Source organism: Anabas testudineus, chromosome 1, assembly GCF_900324465.2.
Source record: "Anabas testudineus chromosome 1, fAnaTes1.2, whole genome shotgun sequence".
NCBI lineage: Eukaryota > Metazoa > Chordata > Actinopteri > Anabantiformes > Anabantidae > Anabas > Anabas testudineus.
Window position 1 is genome coordinate 26114028 of NC_046610.1, and position 16346 is coordinate 26130373.

At 41.1% G+C, this 16346-nt stretch overlaps 1 protein-coding gene across 2 annotated transcripts; it reads right to left on the minus strand.

The window, feature by feature from the left end:
* Positions 1-515: 515 nt before the first annotated feature.
* wu:fc21g02 lies at positions 516-13656 on the minus strand. Of its 2 annotated transcripts, none has more exons than XM_026358816.1 (14): positions 13577-13656; positions 10151-10196; positions 9062-9209; positions 8900-8957; positions 8705-8786; positions 6262-6377; positions 4829-4997; positions 3852-3982; positions 3630-3692; positions 3492-3521; positions 3257-3325; positions 3010-3108; positions 2348-2479; positions 516-1811 (listed from the first exon to the last, which is right to left on the minus strand). In XM_026358816.1, the coding sequence occupies exons 2-14, from the start codon at positions 10194-10196 to the stop codon at positions 1692-1694; spliced, it is 1263 nt and encodes a 420-aa protein (XP_026214601.1). In that variant the 5' UTR covers positions 13577-13656; the 3' UTR covers positions 516-1691. The 2 variants fall into 2 exon arrangements, with proteins under 2 accessions (XP_026214601.1, XP_026214600.1); XM_026358815.1 differs by lacking the exon at positions 13577-13656 and adding an exon at positions 10806-10968 and having other exon boundaries at positions 1681-1811.
* Between the last annotated feature and the right edge of the window lie 2690 nt (positions 13657-16346).

Sequence of the window (16346 nt, forward strand, 5' to 3'; positions counted from 1 at the left end):
CCAAATACTGGGGGAAAATAATTCATTGAATTATGATTTAATTTATTTGTACATTTCCAGCTTTACTGTGTGTATTGATACTAGTTACTTCATTTATTGCATATTAATTCAGACTACTAGGTAATTATTAGGGTAATTTAACTGTACACCTATAGATAGAAATTAAGAGGTAGGATATGAAGCCCTTGATGGAAGATGGTAGAAGTAATTTTAAAACAAGCTCACAGCAGTTTGTCACAAAGAAGATCAGTCTGGGGAACTGCTCAATCTGCTTAACGATGGCCAAAATGTCTATCCTTTCAAAAAGGACTGAATTTTTGACAATAATTAAAACATTCATCATCAAGCGGCAACCGATCCGCAAATATTTGGCACCAGTCCGGGTTAAAAATCTGGCTCAGTGTGTAGACAAGCTGACATCGGACAACAGTCTTAAACAACTGATCTGCTCTGAATTGTACCGTACTGCTACGGAAGAATAATATGAAATCATCTTTAAACATCAGAATGTCACTTTATTCATGCGTTTCTCTGACTTAAAGTTGCACATACATGTACAGTACGAAGAGGTATAAAATGAGAGGTAGGCTGCCAGTGTTCACTGGAGTACAATCCACTGGTGGGTGTCAAACTGGAGAAACCACAAAGCCACAATGATGGAGCTGGTCTGATGTTGTCTCTCACTCCAGGGCTACTGTAACTACACTTACTGAATAATATTGGTTACATGTACACTAACGGAAAAAATATAATCTAGATTATATTTTCAGCATTCTGTGAACCACAATTGATCTCTACATTGCTACAGGTGATATACATCAGCTCTACAACACAAAGGTAATAAAAGCCACATCACTACAGTAATTATTGCTAATGTAAAAATATTTACCCAGAGAAACAAAGACAGAGGAGATAAGTGGCCACAGTCGCCTTCACACTGAGACATGAAAAGGCACTCACTGTGTTCAGAGTGTGGTAATAGCTTAGTTAGGAACAGACCGTATGAATTATTGCATGTTAATATCACCTCAGCTACAATCAAAGCTTCCTTTACTAGCACGTGCTGCTTTTTTTTTTTTTACTAAGAGCCCCAGTTAAAGACGTGACCCCAAACACCTGGCTGTCTAGAAACCAAATGCAGAATACAACTATACAAGAACTATAGGAAGGTCTACAACGTCTGGTCTGCATACTCTGGAAAAAAGACTAAGTTACTGCAAGACCAGAGCAGACTGTAGCAGAGAATAGATAAGTCTACTGGCTGGGTCATGTGTGATATGTTTATTTGCTGTAATAGTAAGGAGGCATGAGGCCACCCTGAAAGGCAGTTGAGTGCTACGTCTGGCAGCATTTTAAAAGTGATAACGGTTGCATAATGTTTCAGTGACACCCTTTTGCTCTGTAAGACATCTGTTAGCTGTTGCTTCTGAGTGATTCTGCCTGCTTCTCCAGGACCCTTTGGCAAAATTCCATGATTCCCTCTACGACTTTACATGAAACAAATCGAGTAGAAATAGAAACAAGGAACCAAAGGAAAAAAAAACATCTTTAAACTCTCAGTAGATTTTAGACCACATATCACTCATTTAGCCTCAAACCACATTTTCATTCAGATGATGCTGATTGGAGACGCTGCTCTTTGTCTCCATTTTACATTTCTGTGATAGAGGAGGATGCAGGAGTCGGCGTCCTTACAGGAAGCTGTTGGACTTTTCTCCGTTGATCTGGAACTGGTATGTAGCATCGGAGGTGCTGAGAGCGTTGGTGGAGGAGGGGGGCACGGGAGCTACAGGACAGGAAGCAGCTTCAACCTATGGGGTGGATTTAAAAGTCACACTCAGTGGAATCACTGCATGTCTTTTAAATGTCACCGTACACAGAATAACACAGACGCACAGCATTACACTTCAGCTTTGAGTGTAATACTGAGTAATGGTAACAATCCAGACCATAGTTCACAATGATTAGCTTTAGTAGCTCTGCAGTATGAGTATGTTGCTGTTAAACAGTGGCGTGTAACTAGAGTTAAGACTTTCTTAAGTCCAAACCTGACCTGGACCTGACAAGCATTTTGTAGTTTTTGTCCAAACCCAACATGAAGCCGATGCAGTTGGATTTGTGCTGTGTTTTTCTTATGGTAGCAAAGGGTTGTCATCTCATCACTTTAATTTTAATAGCACTTTAAAAAAGACTAAAGAAGACGTGTGGATTCATGTTATCTGTTTGTTTGTAGTTCAAACTATTTACAAGTAAAACACTTAGGCTTCTTTTGGGGGTCACAGGGCAGACACACAAATAGTCCCATACAACTGTGTGTGTGTGTGTGTGTGTGTGTGTACGTGTGTACCTGTGGTGCGGCAGTAAGGAGGGGGTCAGCAGGTGAGGAAGCCACATTCTCCATCTTGACATCTTGTTTAAAAGGTTCAATGCCTGCTGCTGGTGGGGGAGAGCTATACATAACAGGAGCTGGAGCATAGCCCTGTAGAGAAACACACACACACACACACACACACACCAGTGATGAGGACACAAGAGCAAAAAAATATGTGAAGTCATTTCATCCACAGACAAGTCTCATGCAGCAACAGCCAGCAGGCTGGCTCTGTCAAACTGCCACATTTCTTAGATCTGAGTGTGTATGTGCAGAACAAAATGAGCATGAGTGTTTGCTACAGTAGCTCCCGGTCTCCTGACGGAAAACAAAGGACATGTGTCTCCTCCATCCAGATCTTCACCTGTATCCTGGTGTTCACATTCTCAGCTAATGCTAATGCCAGTCAGTCAGCCATACTGACATGTTGTAACAGCTCATGGAGCCTTGTTTGAGAGAAGTTCATGTTAGAATTGACAGCTTTGAGCTCCATCGTATGCTAGGTCCGGGTTACAGAAGCCTTTGACACCTCTAACACCTCTCTGCATTAAAACATTTTGCAGTTTATTCTTACCAAAAGCGAATTTATGTATGTAGAGTGTAGCTTTACGAGTGTAAGACGATACTATTGAAGTTACCATTCCAGGAGGGTACTGGCCATTCCACTGTGGAGGCTGGGCGGGTGGGATCATAGCTGGACAAACAGGAGGGTAGGCTGGGTTGGCTGGATCAAAACCCTGCAGAGGGAGACAGGAAACAGTCGCTGCTGGCCTTAAATTAAACAACTAATAGCACTGAGTGTGCTGTGTGTTGTACAGGGATGTACGGTTGAGTTAATACACTCTATTCATGTTTGATAAAGCAGGCTTATAGTGTGACACGTACTGCAGGAGGTGGGGGGCCAATCCACTGTCCTGGGTCACTGTTGGTAGGGGGAGGATGAACTGTAGGACCCTACACAGGAGAACACATTTTTATGAGCAAACACTTGACATCAGTTGACATTACACAAGCAAGATGCAGTCACTACAGGGATAAGTTACACACTGATTATGTAAATAGATCTTTACTCAGTAAGTTGATGTGTGTAAAATATGCTTTATGTAATGACTTAATGTACCGTGGTAGAGTCAGGGCCATGGTAATACACCTGCAAACACAGAAAAGCATTTGTTGTTTTAGTAAGATATTCAGGGATACAGTCAGTTACTACAGTAACAACATTCATGATGACAGAAAATGATTAATATATCCTCACATTGTAAGGAGGACAAGGTCCAGCAGGACCACCAGGTGAAGGCTGGACTGCATCTGTCATAGTCTGGAGAGAAAGTGACAATTTAAAGACATATTTAGTTGTTTCTGGGACTAATACCTACACTGGTTCAGCATAACATATGGAAGATTCCCTGTTAGAAATATACTTTGCATTATTTGTGTGACAAGTTCGTAAAAAAAAACGAGTGCCTACTGTTAGTACCTGTAGCACTGTAGCAGTGGTGGGTTTTGGCCGGAAAATCTTCTTCCGACAACAGCAGCAAATCCAAGCCGGGATGCCCAGCAGTAAGAGCAGAGCCATGAGCGGGCTTCCACTCGTGTGCTCATGATGGTCTTTGGTGAAAATGACAGAGGATGTGAGGGGGACTGATCAGGTGAGAAAGACAATACTCATTGCTATTTGTGGATGTGGACAGCTTGTCATTGTGGAGGGGAAAATTAATTCCTAAATGTATCAAGGTATCCTACAGGATAATGTGTGAGGGCTGTCCATCAGCTGAAGCTGAAAAGAAATTATGCAGCAGGACATGACCTACTACTAACATCTGTCTAAATTTAATCAGTGTCTTCAATAAAGATCTGAAAGGTCGTTACTGATTTGTCATTGTGTTTTATCAGCTTAGAAAGATTGTGTAAATGCCCTTCAGCTGTGTGCCACTACGCTAACTTCCTTGAACTCTTTCTCTGTACACTACATAATAGGATCTACAGATTTCAGCAAATAATTCTGAGTGCACATTCATTTGGAATTAGACCACACCCTCCAACAATAATGATTGAACACAGGTTATATATCTCACTTTAGTGGTGAAACATCTCATAAATAAGGTTCGAAGTGTCCCCATTACTACAACAAACATTACAGTGAAGATCAGGTCAAGAGTAGCCAATAAGACTGTTAGTTCAATGCACATCTCAGCTGTCAGTCAGTCATGAGACGTGTCAGTTGGTCCAAAACTTTCCCATCATTAATTAGAGCTGAACCTAAGAGGCATATATGTGCGCATTACTGGAGGAAATCACATTCTCCGGAATAGATGGTGAAAACTTATTTACAGCTGAGCAGAAAACATCAGGATTTTGCATGTTTTCTGTTCTGACTGCAGACGTGCAGCCAAACAAAGGACCAGGACCAGGAGGACTGAAAGAGCAAATAAAGATATCTTTATGACAACCCACCTGTCAAATCCATCCTGGTTACAGACACCACTCGGTCCCTCCGGTCTATAAGCGTGTAATGACCCACATCACTGTAGTTCACGTTTCTGATCTCGATGTTATTGGAGCTAGTCTTGACACGGTCCCAGTATTCTGGAAGGTCCTGGGACGTCCGAGATCCATCACGTACCTGGGAAATTCAAAATCCTTTACAAGTAAGGTACAAGGCTAAGGCAGGGTATGTGTAAGCTCTTTCCTAGGAGACTCCTACCACTTCAAACCCTGGTAACCACTACACTATCCAGCCACGACACGCGTCAGGTATGGAAAAGTTAAATGTACCTGAAAAGTGATTCATGTCTCCAATATTATTCCTTATGGTCAGCTAAAGTTGCTCATAACTTTCAATGCACACAAGCACAGCATTTTTATTTCACCTTAGAGCTCAACAACAACAACCAACAACCACAAGCAAATTCTTTAGGTTAGTAAACTTAGCCAATGAAGTTGATTCTCATTCAGCCATGCAGTTCCATTTTAGTTTGGTCCTGGGCTTCATTAGAAATCAAAAGGGAAAAAATATAGATAGAAAATAGTTCTTTACTATCAAAGTCTGATCTTTACAGTGCAGGTTTGTAGAAGAGAGAAACGGCTCAAACAAGGGAGCTTTCTTAAGATCCTCATGAGTTGTTGATGCTCATAATGTTCACTGTTAACCTCCCCAGGACTGGTCGACTAACAGAGATCGCAAAAATACCAGACAGTGTCAACACAAGAAACCCCAGAATAATGTCTACAAAACTACAGGCTTCTTCTGCTGTGGCTAACATCCGTGTTTATGAGTCCACTATGAAAATGGCTTTAAAAGTGTTTTGCGTCTACCATACAAAGCATTTGAGTATAGGAAGCATAAGAAATGTATTTGCTGCCTTAGGACCAGAGCAGCTTGGCTTCATTGATATAGAGTAGTTATGAATTCTCAGTGGTGTGCAGAAAAACCTTCATATAAATACCGACATGCTAAATGGTAAATGGTCTGCACTTAATGCTTTTCTACCTAGCTGGTACTCAAAGCACTTTACACTGCATCTCATTCACCCATTCGCACACACAAGCACACACAAGCACACACACACACTCACACACCGAGTGCAGCTGACCTGACTCACCAGAGGCAACTAGGGGTTCAGTATCTTGCCCAAGGACACTTAGGCATGTGATGTGGCAGCTGGGAATCTGACCACCAATGCTATGATTGGCAGACAACTGCTCTACCTATTGAGCCACAGCCACCCCTTTAACATTCGTGATATTCTAGTACAGGGTATTGGGACACTTTTAACCATTTTCAACAATTCATACTAAACATTCTAACAATTCTAAACTGTACCATCTCTACACTCATTTTACCCCAACATCATGTATTCATTCATCTGTTCATCCATCCATCTCACCAGTGTAACATTGCCAGAGCTCCCAGAGAAGGACAAAATAGCATCAACCAGGTCTATGCCCTCCAGTGAGATGTAGAGACTCTCTCCAGCAACACACTTTACATAGTTGTGTCTGGCTGCAATGGAGAGAAAAAAGGGGAGAAGATGCAGCCGATTAGTATCAGGTGGCTGGTACACTCCCCACAAAAAATATTGGGAACAGTGAGTCTAGCTCCTTTATTTTTGCTGTAGACTGAAAACATTTGGGTGTAACATCAAAAGATAAATATGTGACAAAAGTTAAACATTTCAGCTTTCATTTCCAGGTGTTTACATCTGGATCCAATACACAACTTTGAAGACAGCACCTTTAGTTTGAACCCACTCATTTCTCATGTGAGATATATCAATATGTAGATATAGATGAAATAGATTAAAGTAAAAAAGTCTTAATATTTAGTTGCAAATTTTTTGCTTGCAATACAACTGACACCACCAAAATCCATGCAATCCATATGCATGCATGACATGAACCCCACTGTGTTTCACAGATGAGCTTGTATGTTTGGAATCATCATCGTGGAATCACTTTAAATGATTAAATTATTTTCCATCTTCTCTCAGCTTCATAATTGCTTGTTTTTACCCACAGCAGTTTTCATGTTGGTTATAACTCTTAATTATGAATGCAATCTGATTAAGCAAAAACACGAAACTGAAACTGAGCGTAGACATTCAGTACTATTCGCAGACATGGAGAACAAAACACACCTGTCAGTCACATGTTCCAATACTTCTGCTCACATGAAAAATGCGTGGGTTCAAACAATCTTCTAAGTTGTGTATCGGATTCTGATTTCACCTAGAAATAAAAGCTAAAATGTTTTTTTTTTGTCTCATTGTCATCTTTTGATGTCAAACCCAAATGTTTTTATTCATATCTGCAGCAAAAAGGAATTGGCCTCACTGTTATCCAATAACGTTGGAGGGGAGTGTCTGTGTGCAAATAGATGAAATTGAGTAGACATGATTTGGAAAGGCATACACCTCTGTATAGAAGGCCTATCTGCTGACAATGCATACTGTATCAGAAACCAGAAATGGCCTGCAGAGCTCATATACAGGTTTTTTTTTGTGAGAAACAAATCTGGCGATGGCTATTTCTGCTGCAATGAAGGTTCCCAAGAGCACAGTGGCCTCCATAATTCTCAAATGGAAGAAGTTTGACACAATCAGGACTCCTCCTTAAGCTGACAAACCAGACAAACTGAGCAATCGGGGGAGAAGGGCCTTAAGACAAATGAACAAGAACCCAAAGGTGACTCTGACAGAACTCCAGACATTATGTGTGGCGATGGCACAAAGTTCCAGAAGGACAACCATCACTGTTACCCTCCAAAGAGATGGGCTTTATGGCAGAGTGGCTAGCCACCATACAGGAGTTTACCTGTGTCAACAGAATGCTGATATACTCTAAGTTGATTATGACAAGGAAAGAAAAGTGAACTCGACACTATCTGAGCTTTGTCCTTCACTGTTTAGCAGCAGCTCTGAGTCTGTATTTCATTATGGTACAGGTGTTGTAGTAATGGGTTGAATTCATGTTGAGCTTTGTCTCAGTTTGTGTGGGTCTAAGCCTGCAAACTGGATCCATGTAGGATTCTGGTGAAATATTTCAAGGAAAGCAAAGTAGAAAACACACTTTCATAATCTAATTTAAGTGTCACCTGGATATTTTCATTTAATTAAAATGTCCTTAAATATTCTGATGAAGCTCAAGCCTCATTGTAAGGACAACTTGTTCTAAAAACCTAACTAAAACGAAACTGACTTATGTTTAGAAACAACTAATGTGTCACAGTATGCTGATATATAACTAATTAATACTATTACTCTGCTGTGTCAAGTACAGCATATGTCCAATATATAATTTCAGAATAAAGGATAAATACAGAATTCATCATTTTACAAGTTGTTGAGCAGCATCATTTACATTTACAGTAACATTTAGTTATTTACAGACGCTTTTATCCAAAGCAACTTAGAAGCGAGGTACAAAGCAAGCAAAACATCTAAGCCAAGGAGAAGATAGTAAAGTGGTCTGGGAAGTGTTTCTGCAGAGCTACAGGTCTCAGGATTACACTTATATTTGATGATTAGTATAGTATTTGCAGTATTTGCATGCTTATATTAATTATAAGTTGACAAAAACTGGAGCAAGCAGAAAGAGGCCACACTTAACATAAATGAAATGTGTTTCGCGATTTTGGAACCATCCCTGCAATTGTATGACCAGCAGTTTATGAACTAATGTTGAAATAACTGAGTGACTTAATGTTTCTGCAACATCACCATTGTCCCTGTGACTCCTGGCTGACATTCAGCAATATGCATATGTCAAATATGCTGTCAAACTGTGTTCTTTACTAACAACTATGGCTAATCAAACCTTCAGTTAACTCACGTGTGACGCCCACTCTGACTGTGGACATCTCTTTATTCCAGAAATCTCTCTGGACATATGTTCCTTGGTCTTCGTAAGTCACCTGGCAAAAACAGAGTCAGTGAATTCAGAGACTACACAGTGAACATCTGGAACTTGCCAGGTGAAACTAAACTCCCACTGTTGAAGTTGCGGCAAAGAAGTTTTTTTTCTTACCTGGTCAATGTACCAGCGTCGGTCACTGCCTGTTCCTGATACCCTACCTTTTTTCATGCTGTAGAGGACAGATTGGACAAGACAAGCCAATTGGGTATACATCAGCAACACTGGGACAATCATCCTGTCCAACATAACCATGCTTTGTCGAGTGTTTCTGACCTCAGTCTGGCTCTCTCCCAGTACACAAACGTCTTGCTAGGATCATCAGCTGGGGTGAATTCTAGCTTCTCCACACCCTTGGGCAGGAAGATCCTCAACTGACGACCGTGGGCAAGACGTTCATATTGGTCATGGACAATGTAGGACTCTGATGAAAGGCGGGAGGAGAAGGACAATGTTGACTTGCTAACATGATTTTTGAAAAACTGGGATTAGATTAGATCTGGAATATTTGTGTATGAGCATTCAGTCAGAAGATTTGTATTTCACGATTATGACGAGAACAAAATCATGGTTGGCGTTAATAATGCTACAACATGACCAACATCACTTGTCAGCTGTGTGTGGGTAGCACACTGTGTGTGGAATAGCCTCTGTGGTTTTCTTTCCTGATAACTGAGCTCTCTTATCAGAAGGCATCAGTGGTCAAATGCTACATATATTAAATGACAATACTGAGGGCACCATTCACTTAAACAGTAACATAACAATTTCCTGGAAAAGGTTTTTTTCCCATTGCTTACATCTATAGTTTTTACTTTCTACATTATCTGCACATGGCAACTTCAAGACAAACGAATCCATGTGAGACTGTTATGGCATAGTTAGCATGGTTAGAGAGACCTCACAATGAAAAAATGTACATACAACATACTGTAGATCTACATGTGTCAGGGTTTTTAATTCAATTCTCTCTGCTGCAACATGCTGACAGTTCATATACAAACCAGACGTCTACAAAGAATTCCATTCAACTGCAGTAGAGGTAACGGCTGACTTGGTGTAAACAATGTAAATGCACCTGTTTGTTGTGTAACTTTGCAAACGCAATCCAGAAAACAATACACCAGCCACTTACACGTAGGGTAAAAGTGAGCAGGGCTCCAAATATGCTGTTCAGCTCTTCTGTGTTCTGACAGAGAACCAACTGGTTTCTACAGCTTTTCTACAGCTGATGTTAGCCTCATAAATGTGCCACATGTTCACATACAGAATACTAGTTGACTAGTTACTGGAAAGCAGAGGTGTTCACAGCTGCCATAGACACCTCAGGGGAGGTTATTGTTGGAGAAATTAGATGATACTTACCCACACTGGTGGCTGCAGCCAGCAGGATGACAATACTCCACATCATCTGCAGACAAGACACAAAAGTCAATTCATTAACATTACTGAAAGTCCTTTACTTTAAAAGGGCAAATATAAACCCCGAGGACACACCCTCCACTCTGTAACACCAATCTACAGTTGAGAGTGTTTTGTAGTTTTAGCAGAGTTCCAACAATAAGACTAAAGCATGATTCATGCTTTTGTGTTGACCTTCCTGCCATTGATTCTTTTTCAGTGTCCAACAAACAGTGGGGACTGAAGTTCATTCTGAAACTAAGAGGATCATGTCTGAGTTGTAGCTTCAATGCAAATGGCAATGCAGGAAATAAAGATGATGTTGGAGGACATGTTCTGTACAAACACTGTGATACAACTGGATCAATTTGAGCGCAATGAATCTTGGCACGGTCATCTTGTAATCCATCAGGGAAGAAAAAATCCATTGATGGAATAACCTGGCCATTCAGTATATTCAGGTAGTCAGCTGACCTCATTCTTTGCTGAACCTAGACCTGACCAACTGCAGCAACAAGAAGAACAGCAGAAACTACAACACTATATCCATTCATATGGTAATGAGTCATATTCAAAGTGACATGTGAATTCAACAAAAATACCATATGCTCTTACTTACCGGGCTTTTTTTTAGTTTTGTTATTTTGCTTTTCTGCAGTTGGTCTGCAATAATACAGAACTAGTAACAGTATTTTATAGTAGGTAAATGGACATACTGCCTTCCACTGGAACATCTAGCTACACACACACACACACACACACTACTCAGAGGTATGTAACCCTGATTAACATTGAGCGCTAACCATCCCCCCACTCTCATTGGGATTCTTCCTGCTTAAAGTGCTTGAGCGTATGAGCGTGCTGGGTGTGTTTAGAGCCTGGTCTGCTGCTGGAGGGAGTGGTGTTACAGGAAATGCTATACTACTCACATGAAAACAAGCCACAGAAGAAGGGAAATCAAGCCCACCCTTAATGCATACATTTTCACATGAGGAACTGATTTGCTGATGACGGAGCCTGTGGGAAGTCTGTGTCCACATTTAACCCGCAGGTATAAATGGAGCTGGATATACTCATTAAAACGTTACTTAATAAAATGTTTGCATCTCTGACTACATGTCTGAGCATATGCGTATCCCTGTTACAGATCTGAGGGTTGGACAAGTGAGCACACTGCCACCCAGAGTGAACACATTACTGTATACAGTCAAAGGTTGTTGTGAATTACAATAATTAGTATTAGTGTGGGGGCGACTCTGACTCAGTTGATAGATCATCTGCAGTAGACAGACCTGTCAGTACCATGGTGGACCACAACAGGCAACTTAAACAGTGTAAACACAAGACTAAAAATGTGCAAATTTCCTGAACAATGCAAACTGTAGATGTTACAGAGGTAATTGCAGGTAAATTATCATAGTTAAAACAAGCTAATCCTTTTCTCTGCTGACTGGCAACTGACACAGAATTTAAATTTGCATATGCACAGTTGAGGACTGTAAACACTGTGTCGGTCTACACGACACCGTGTTGGTCTACACGACCTCAGACTGCACCTGTTTGCATTTCAGCTGCTCTGTGCGCTGTCTGTCTATTCTGAGGAAAAGCTCTGTCTTAATTTAGCATAACTGCACTAATAATAATAGTCACCCTTCATACTTTGATTTGATATACGTTAAAGACACTGTTAACCTCAAGTGAAGTAAAACACACAAAGAACTAGTGAACTTTATGATGTGAACATATTATCATTCCACTCATGGCTCATTAAATATTCAGTGTTTCAGTTCACATTGAAATCCCTGTAAAGGTTTAATGACACAACCAACATTGATTGTACAGTAGAGCTGCGCCATGCCGTCCAGTAACATCCACGATATATTTGTATGACTCCTATCTGAGATCATTTTCAGTACATTAACGATATTCCAAAGTTGTGGCACAGTTCAGTTATGCACCACAATGTGGACATCTCTCTTGTGGCTTCAAATAGAACAAGCATGGTGGAGGGCTGTGTCTGCATATACTGGAGGGATTTTCAGAATAAAAGGTCAAACGTCCAGGATTTAAATGGAATGGTTGAATAGTTTTTGCATCTTCTTAAAAAAAACATAATAATGTAGTGATGATGAGAAGCAACATGAAATTAGAGAGAATTACTATAATAATGACAGAAAATCTTCCTTCACAGACAGTTGTCATTTCCTGTTGCCATTTCGACTACATAGATTCAGGGAATACCTTCAGAATATGAAAAGGTCTACTGTCATGTAGGCCTGATGGTAGCACTGGGACTGAAAGGTTTCATGAGAGGCACAAGCCGGGGTTAGTGTTTGCACAGTACTCCACAGTTTACACCGTGACTTGTAGCTGTTACTACTGAGTGTAGGATGACAACACATACTCTATTGACGCTGCCGCCATGATGGTTGGTTTAGTGGCAGTACATCTTGGAACATGTGTAATCACACGTCTATCTGAACGCACACGCTAAAAGGGCCAATATTTCCGACAGCACCTGAAAGCGTCGAACTGTGTCCTCCCACAGTGTGTGCACACGTGTGCGTGTGCGCGCGCAGACGCACCTGGCGGGATAAACAAAACAGAGGCGTGGCCGCGCGCACGGATTCAATGGCAGCAAAGCATTTCTGGCGAGCGCGCGCTCAAACAGCGCGAATGTGCCTTAAAATTCCGAGTTGGATTTCCGGAGGATGGAGGAAACATTCCCGAAAGTTTGGAAGCGTTTGAAACATGTAGAGAGACGAAGAGAGGTGAGGAGAGGTGAGGAGAGGTGTAGAGAGGTGTAGAGAGGTGAGGAGAGGTGTAGAGAGGTGTAGAGAGGTGAGGAGAGGTGTAGAGAGGCGAGGAGAGGTGTAGAGAGGTGAGGAGAGGTGTAGAGAGGTGAGGAGAGGTGTAGAGAGGTGAGGAGAGGTGTAGAGAGGTGTAGAGAGGTGTAGAGAGGTGAGGAGAGGTGTAGAGAGGCGAGGAGACATGAGGGAGTGAGAACAGCGGACAGACGGTCACTCGCCCGCTTGTCCGGTGCAGACGACGTTGACGTGTGTGTATGTATGTATGTATGTATGTATGTGTGTGTGTGTATGTGTGTGTGTGTGTATGTATGTATGTATGTGTGTGTGTGTGTGTGTGTGTGTATGTATGTATGTGTGTGTGTGTGTATGTATGTATGTGTGTGTGTGTGTGTGTGTGTGTGTGTGTGTGTGTGTATGTATGTATGTATGTATGTGTGTGTGTGTGTGTGTGTGTATGTGTCTGCGTGCAGGCGCTTTGTTATGGTGCATGTTCAGGGACTAACCGTATCTCCGCTCAGTTCGCCCCCCGTCCCTCTAATAACTAGACCCCCGCACTGGTCGTTTAGTCCGTGTCTCTTACCTTCAGCTCCGCAGCAGCTGCTCCGTCTGTTCGGGTCAGTTTGTCAGGAACACGCTGCTGCTGCTGCTGCTACATCCACACGGAGCGGAGTGAAGAGGAGATGATGGGTGGAGAGCGGCCGGGGCGTGCTGCCTTCAGGATACCGTCGGAAACATGTACAACACAACAGGCTAAATCGTGTCGGGGAAATGATTTGCGGAAGATTATTTAAGTTTTATTTTATTTTATCACACGAACCCATGCCGAGTGACCAGTGGGCGACAGTATTATGTAGGCCATTGAAAAGCTTGAAATTCCAGCTATCTGTAGTCAACTTTTCTTTTATGTGACTTTATACCTAAAGATGTACTCAGTCCTTTTACCTATAAAGTCTCCACCGCAGGGGCGGATACAGGGCAGCATCAGCCCACCAGCTGTCCCTCAACCCCCAGCCAGTCCCAGACAAACTCTTCACTTCCTAAACGTGTACAGCAAAATCACAACTCTGTTCATAAGCTGTTTCAGTCACGGAAACAAACAGGACAGAGAACATCAGTCATTGTGAACAGCTTCTAAGAACCTTCCAAAATGTAGAGTGGTTTCTGTGTTTAGTGTATGTCTGTGTCATGTTGGATTGTCAGGTTTCCCTTTACAAGGGGTTCATAGCCTCACTGCATCTACCAGGTTAAAATAAAAAGCCAGTTGTGACAGACGTGCACAGCAACTTTCAGCGAGCCATTCAGCTCCTGCACCAGCCAACATGCCAAATCGTCATGCCACGTGTTTGTCCACCCAATGTACATTTTTCTAGATCTAGCACTGCACCACACTAAAAGTCCTGCTGGTACCAGCTTAAAGTAGACTCCCAAAAGCAGGAGTACGTGTACTCAATGTGCAGAATGATCTATGTGATAATAATATATCATACATGTAATATTATAAATAGCAATGCACTAAGCATTTAGCACTGAGATGTACTGCTGCAGCTGGTGAAGGTGGAATTCACTTCAGTTATTTTACTACTGCTGCACAGAATTAGAATTTACCTACAGGGATCAGTGCCTTATCTTAAACAGCCCATATTTTGCAAATCCACATTTTGGGGATTCTTGTTCACATATATGATGCTCTGGTGCATGTAGAAATACACCAAGTAGAAGTGCACTCCCTCTTACATTTTCCTGTTTTGTAAAAAACTGTTTCTGAATGGTCCATTTGAAATGAATGCTTAAAAAGACGTATTGTCAAGTCTCAGGGACCCAACCCCTCAAATTCACGCAGTCTTTTGTTTTTCTCTCCCTGCGGCACTCTGCAAACAGCAAACCGGTAGCAGGAGATCGCAAAGCACATTCCTGTTAATTAAAGGTTCAGTGGTTTAACTTCATTCATGGTGGGTCTTTTTAAAAGGTTCTGTCCACACACGTTTTCAAACTTACTGCTCGCTATGATCAAAACTAAAAGTCTTGTGATGTTGAGATGTTTTTGAAAAATGGGAGATGAGCACTTTTTGACTTTGGACTTGGAACTCTCCCATGGATGCCATTGTTGTCTATTCTCTCTCTCTTATTGTTGAATGATGAACACTGGCCTTAGCTGAGGCAAGTGAGGCCTGTAGTTCTTTAGATGTTCTTTTATAATCTCCTGGATGAGTTGTTGTTGTGCTCTTAGAGTAATTTCAGTAGGCAGCCCACTCCTAGGAAGATTACCCACTACTCCAGGTTTTCTCAATTTGTGGATAATGGCTCTCACTATGATTCGCTGGAGTCACAAAGCCTTTAGATCATGGTATTTGTTTCTGTAATGAGTCTTTTATATTTTAGTGTGCTTTACATTGTCAGACAGCTTCTATTTAAGTGATTTCTTGATTCAACAGGTATGGTAGTAATCAGACCTGGGTGTGGCAGGTTAAATCTAACGAATCAGCAATTCGTTTTTCACATAGTGACAGCTTTTTTCCCTTAATCAATGAAATTATCATTTAAAAACTGCATTTTGTATTCACTCAGGTTATCTTTGTGTAATTTTAAGTTTAAGGGATTCATCAAATGCCTGAAACATTTAATGGTTCCAGTTACGAGTTGTTGCTTTTCCTCATCTGAGATTAAAGTGAATGAGAAGGTTTCTACTACACAATACATAACACAACATAATTTAAGTGGAAATTCTCTGTCTTGGAGAACGAGACTAGCTTCCAAGAGTTTTATTAGCAAATATTTTATTAAAACAGAGATATAACATATATACAGTAGTACAGTAGTAGCTTCAACAGCACCTCTTCAAATTAAGATAAGATTTGGCACATATAGTATTTCTAGTAACATTTTAATACATTACATTTCCTTGTGATCAGGTATTGTTAAACCTGGCGCTTTTGATTAATTCAATGTGAATATTGGGGTGTTGACAACAATGTTATGTATCATAAAGTGATGTCCATCTTTTTAACAGTTCATCAGTTATTGTAGTAAAATGTCTAAGCTGTCTAATAGGCATCCCGAGTCGTTTCTTGTTGCAAGCAACTAGTTACTGAAAGAGATCCAAATAATCTGCTGGTTCTGCTAAGAAGAGTGGCTTAAGGACTCGTGCAAATCAAGAAAGAAGAACCAGTGCAAACACAACAATACAACACTCAACTATATAGATGAGCTCACAGAGGAAGTTCTTAAAGTTTTCAAAGAGATGTTACAGTACCATAGTTGAAGTAGTGAAAAGTGTCTGCTGGATGGAATGCTCTCTCCAAACACTGCTTTATGTGCACAAGCATTTATCAGCAAAGTGAGTTCTGCATGCA

What these genes read in the sequence shown, in the direction of transcription:
- wu:fc21g02 (XM_026358816.1), bottom strand. Translation starts at nt 10,196, where the DNA reads ATGATGTGGAGTATTGTCATCCTGCTGGCTGCAGCCACCAGTGTGG. An exon ending in GCCAGTACCCTCCTGGAATG is followed by an intron (nt 2,480 to 3,009) that starts GTAACTTCAATA and finishes GTTTCTCTACAG; the next exon opens with GGCTATGCTCCAGCTCCTGT. An exon ending in TCCTTACTGCCGCACCACAG is followed by an intron (nt 1,812 to 2,347) that starts GTACACACGTAC and finishes TCCACCCCATAG; the next exon opens with GTTGAAGCTGCTTCCTGTCC.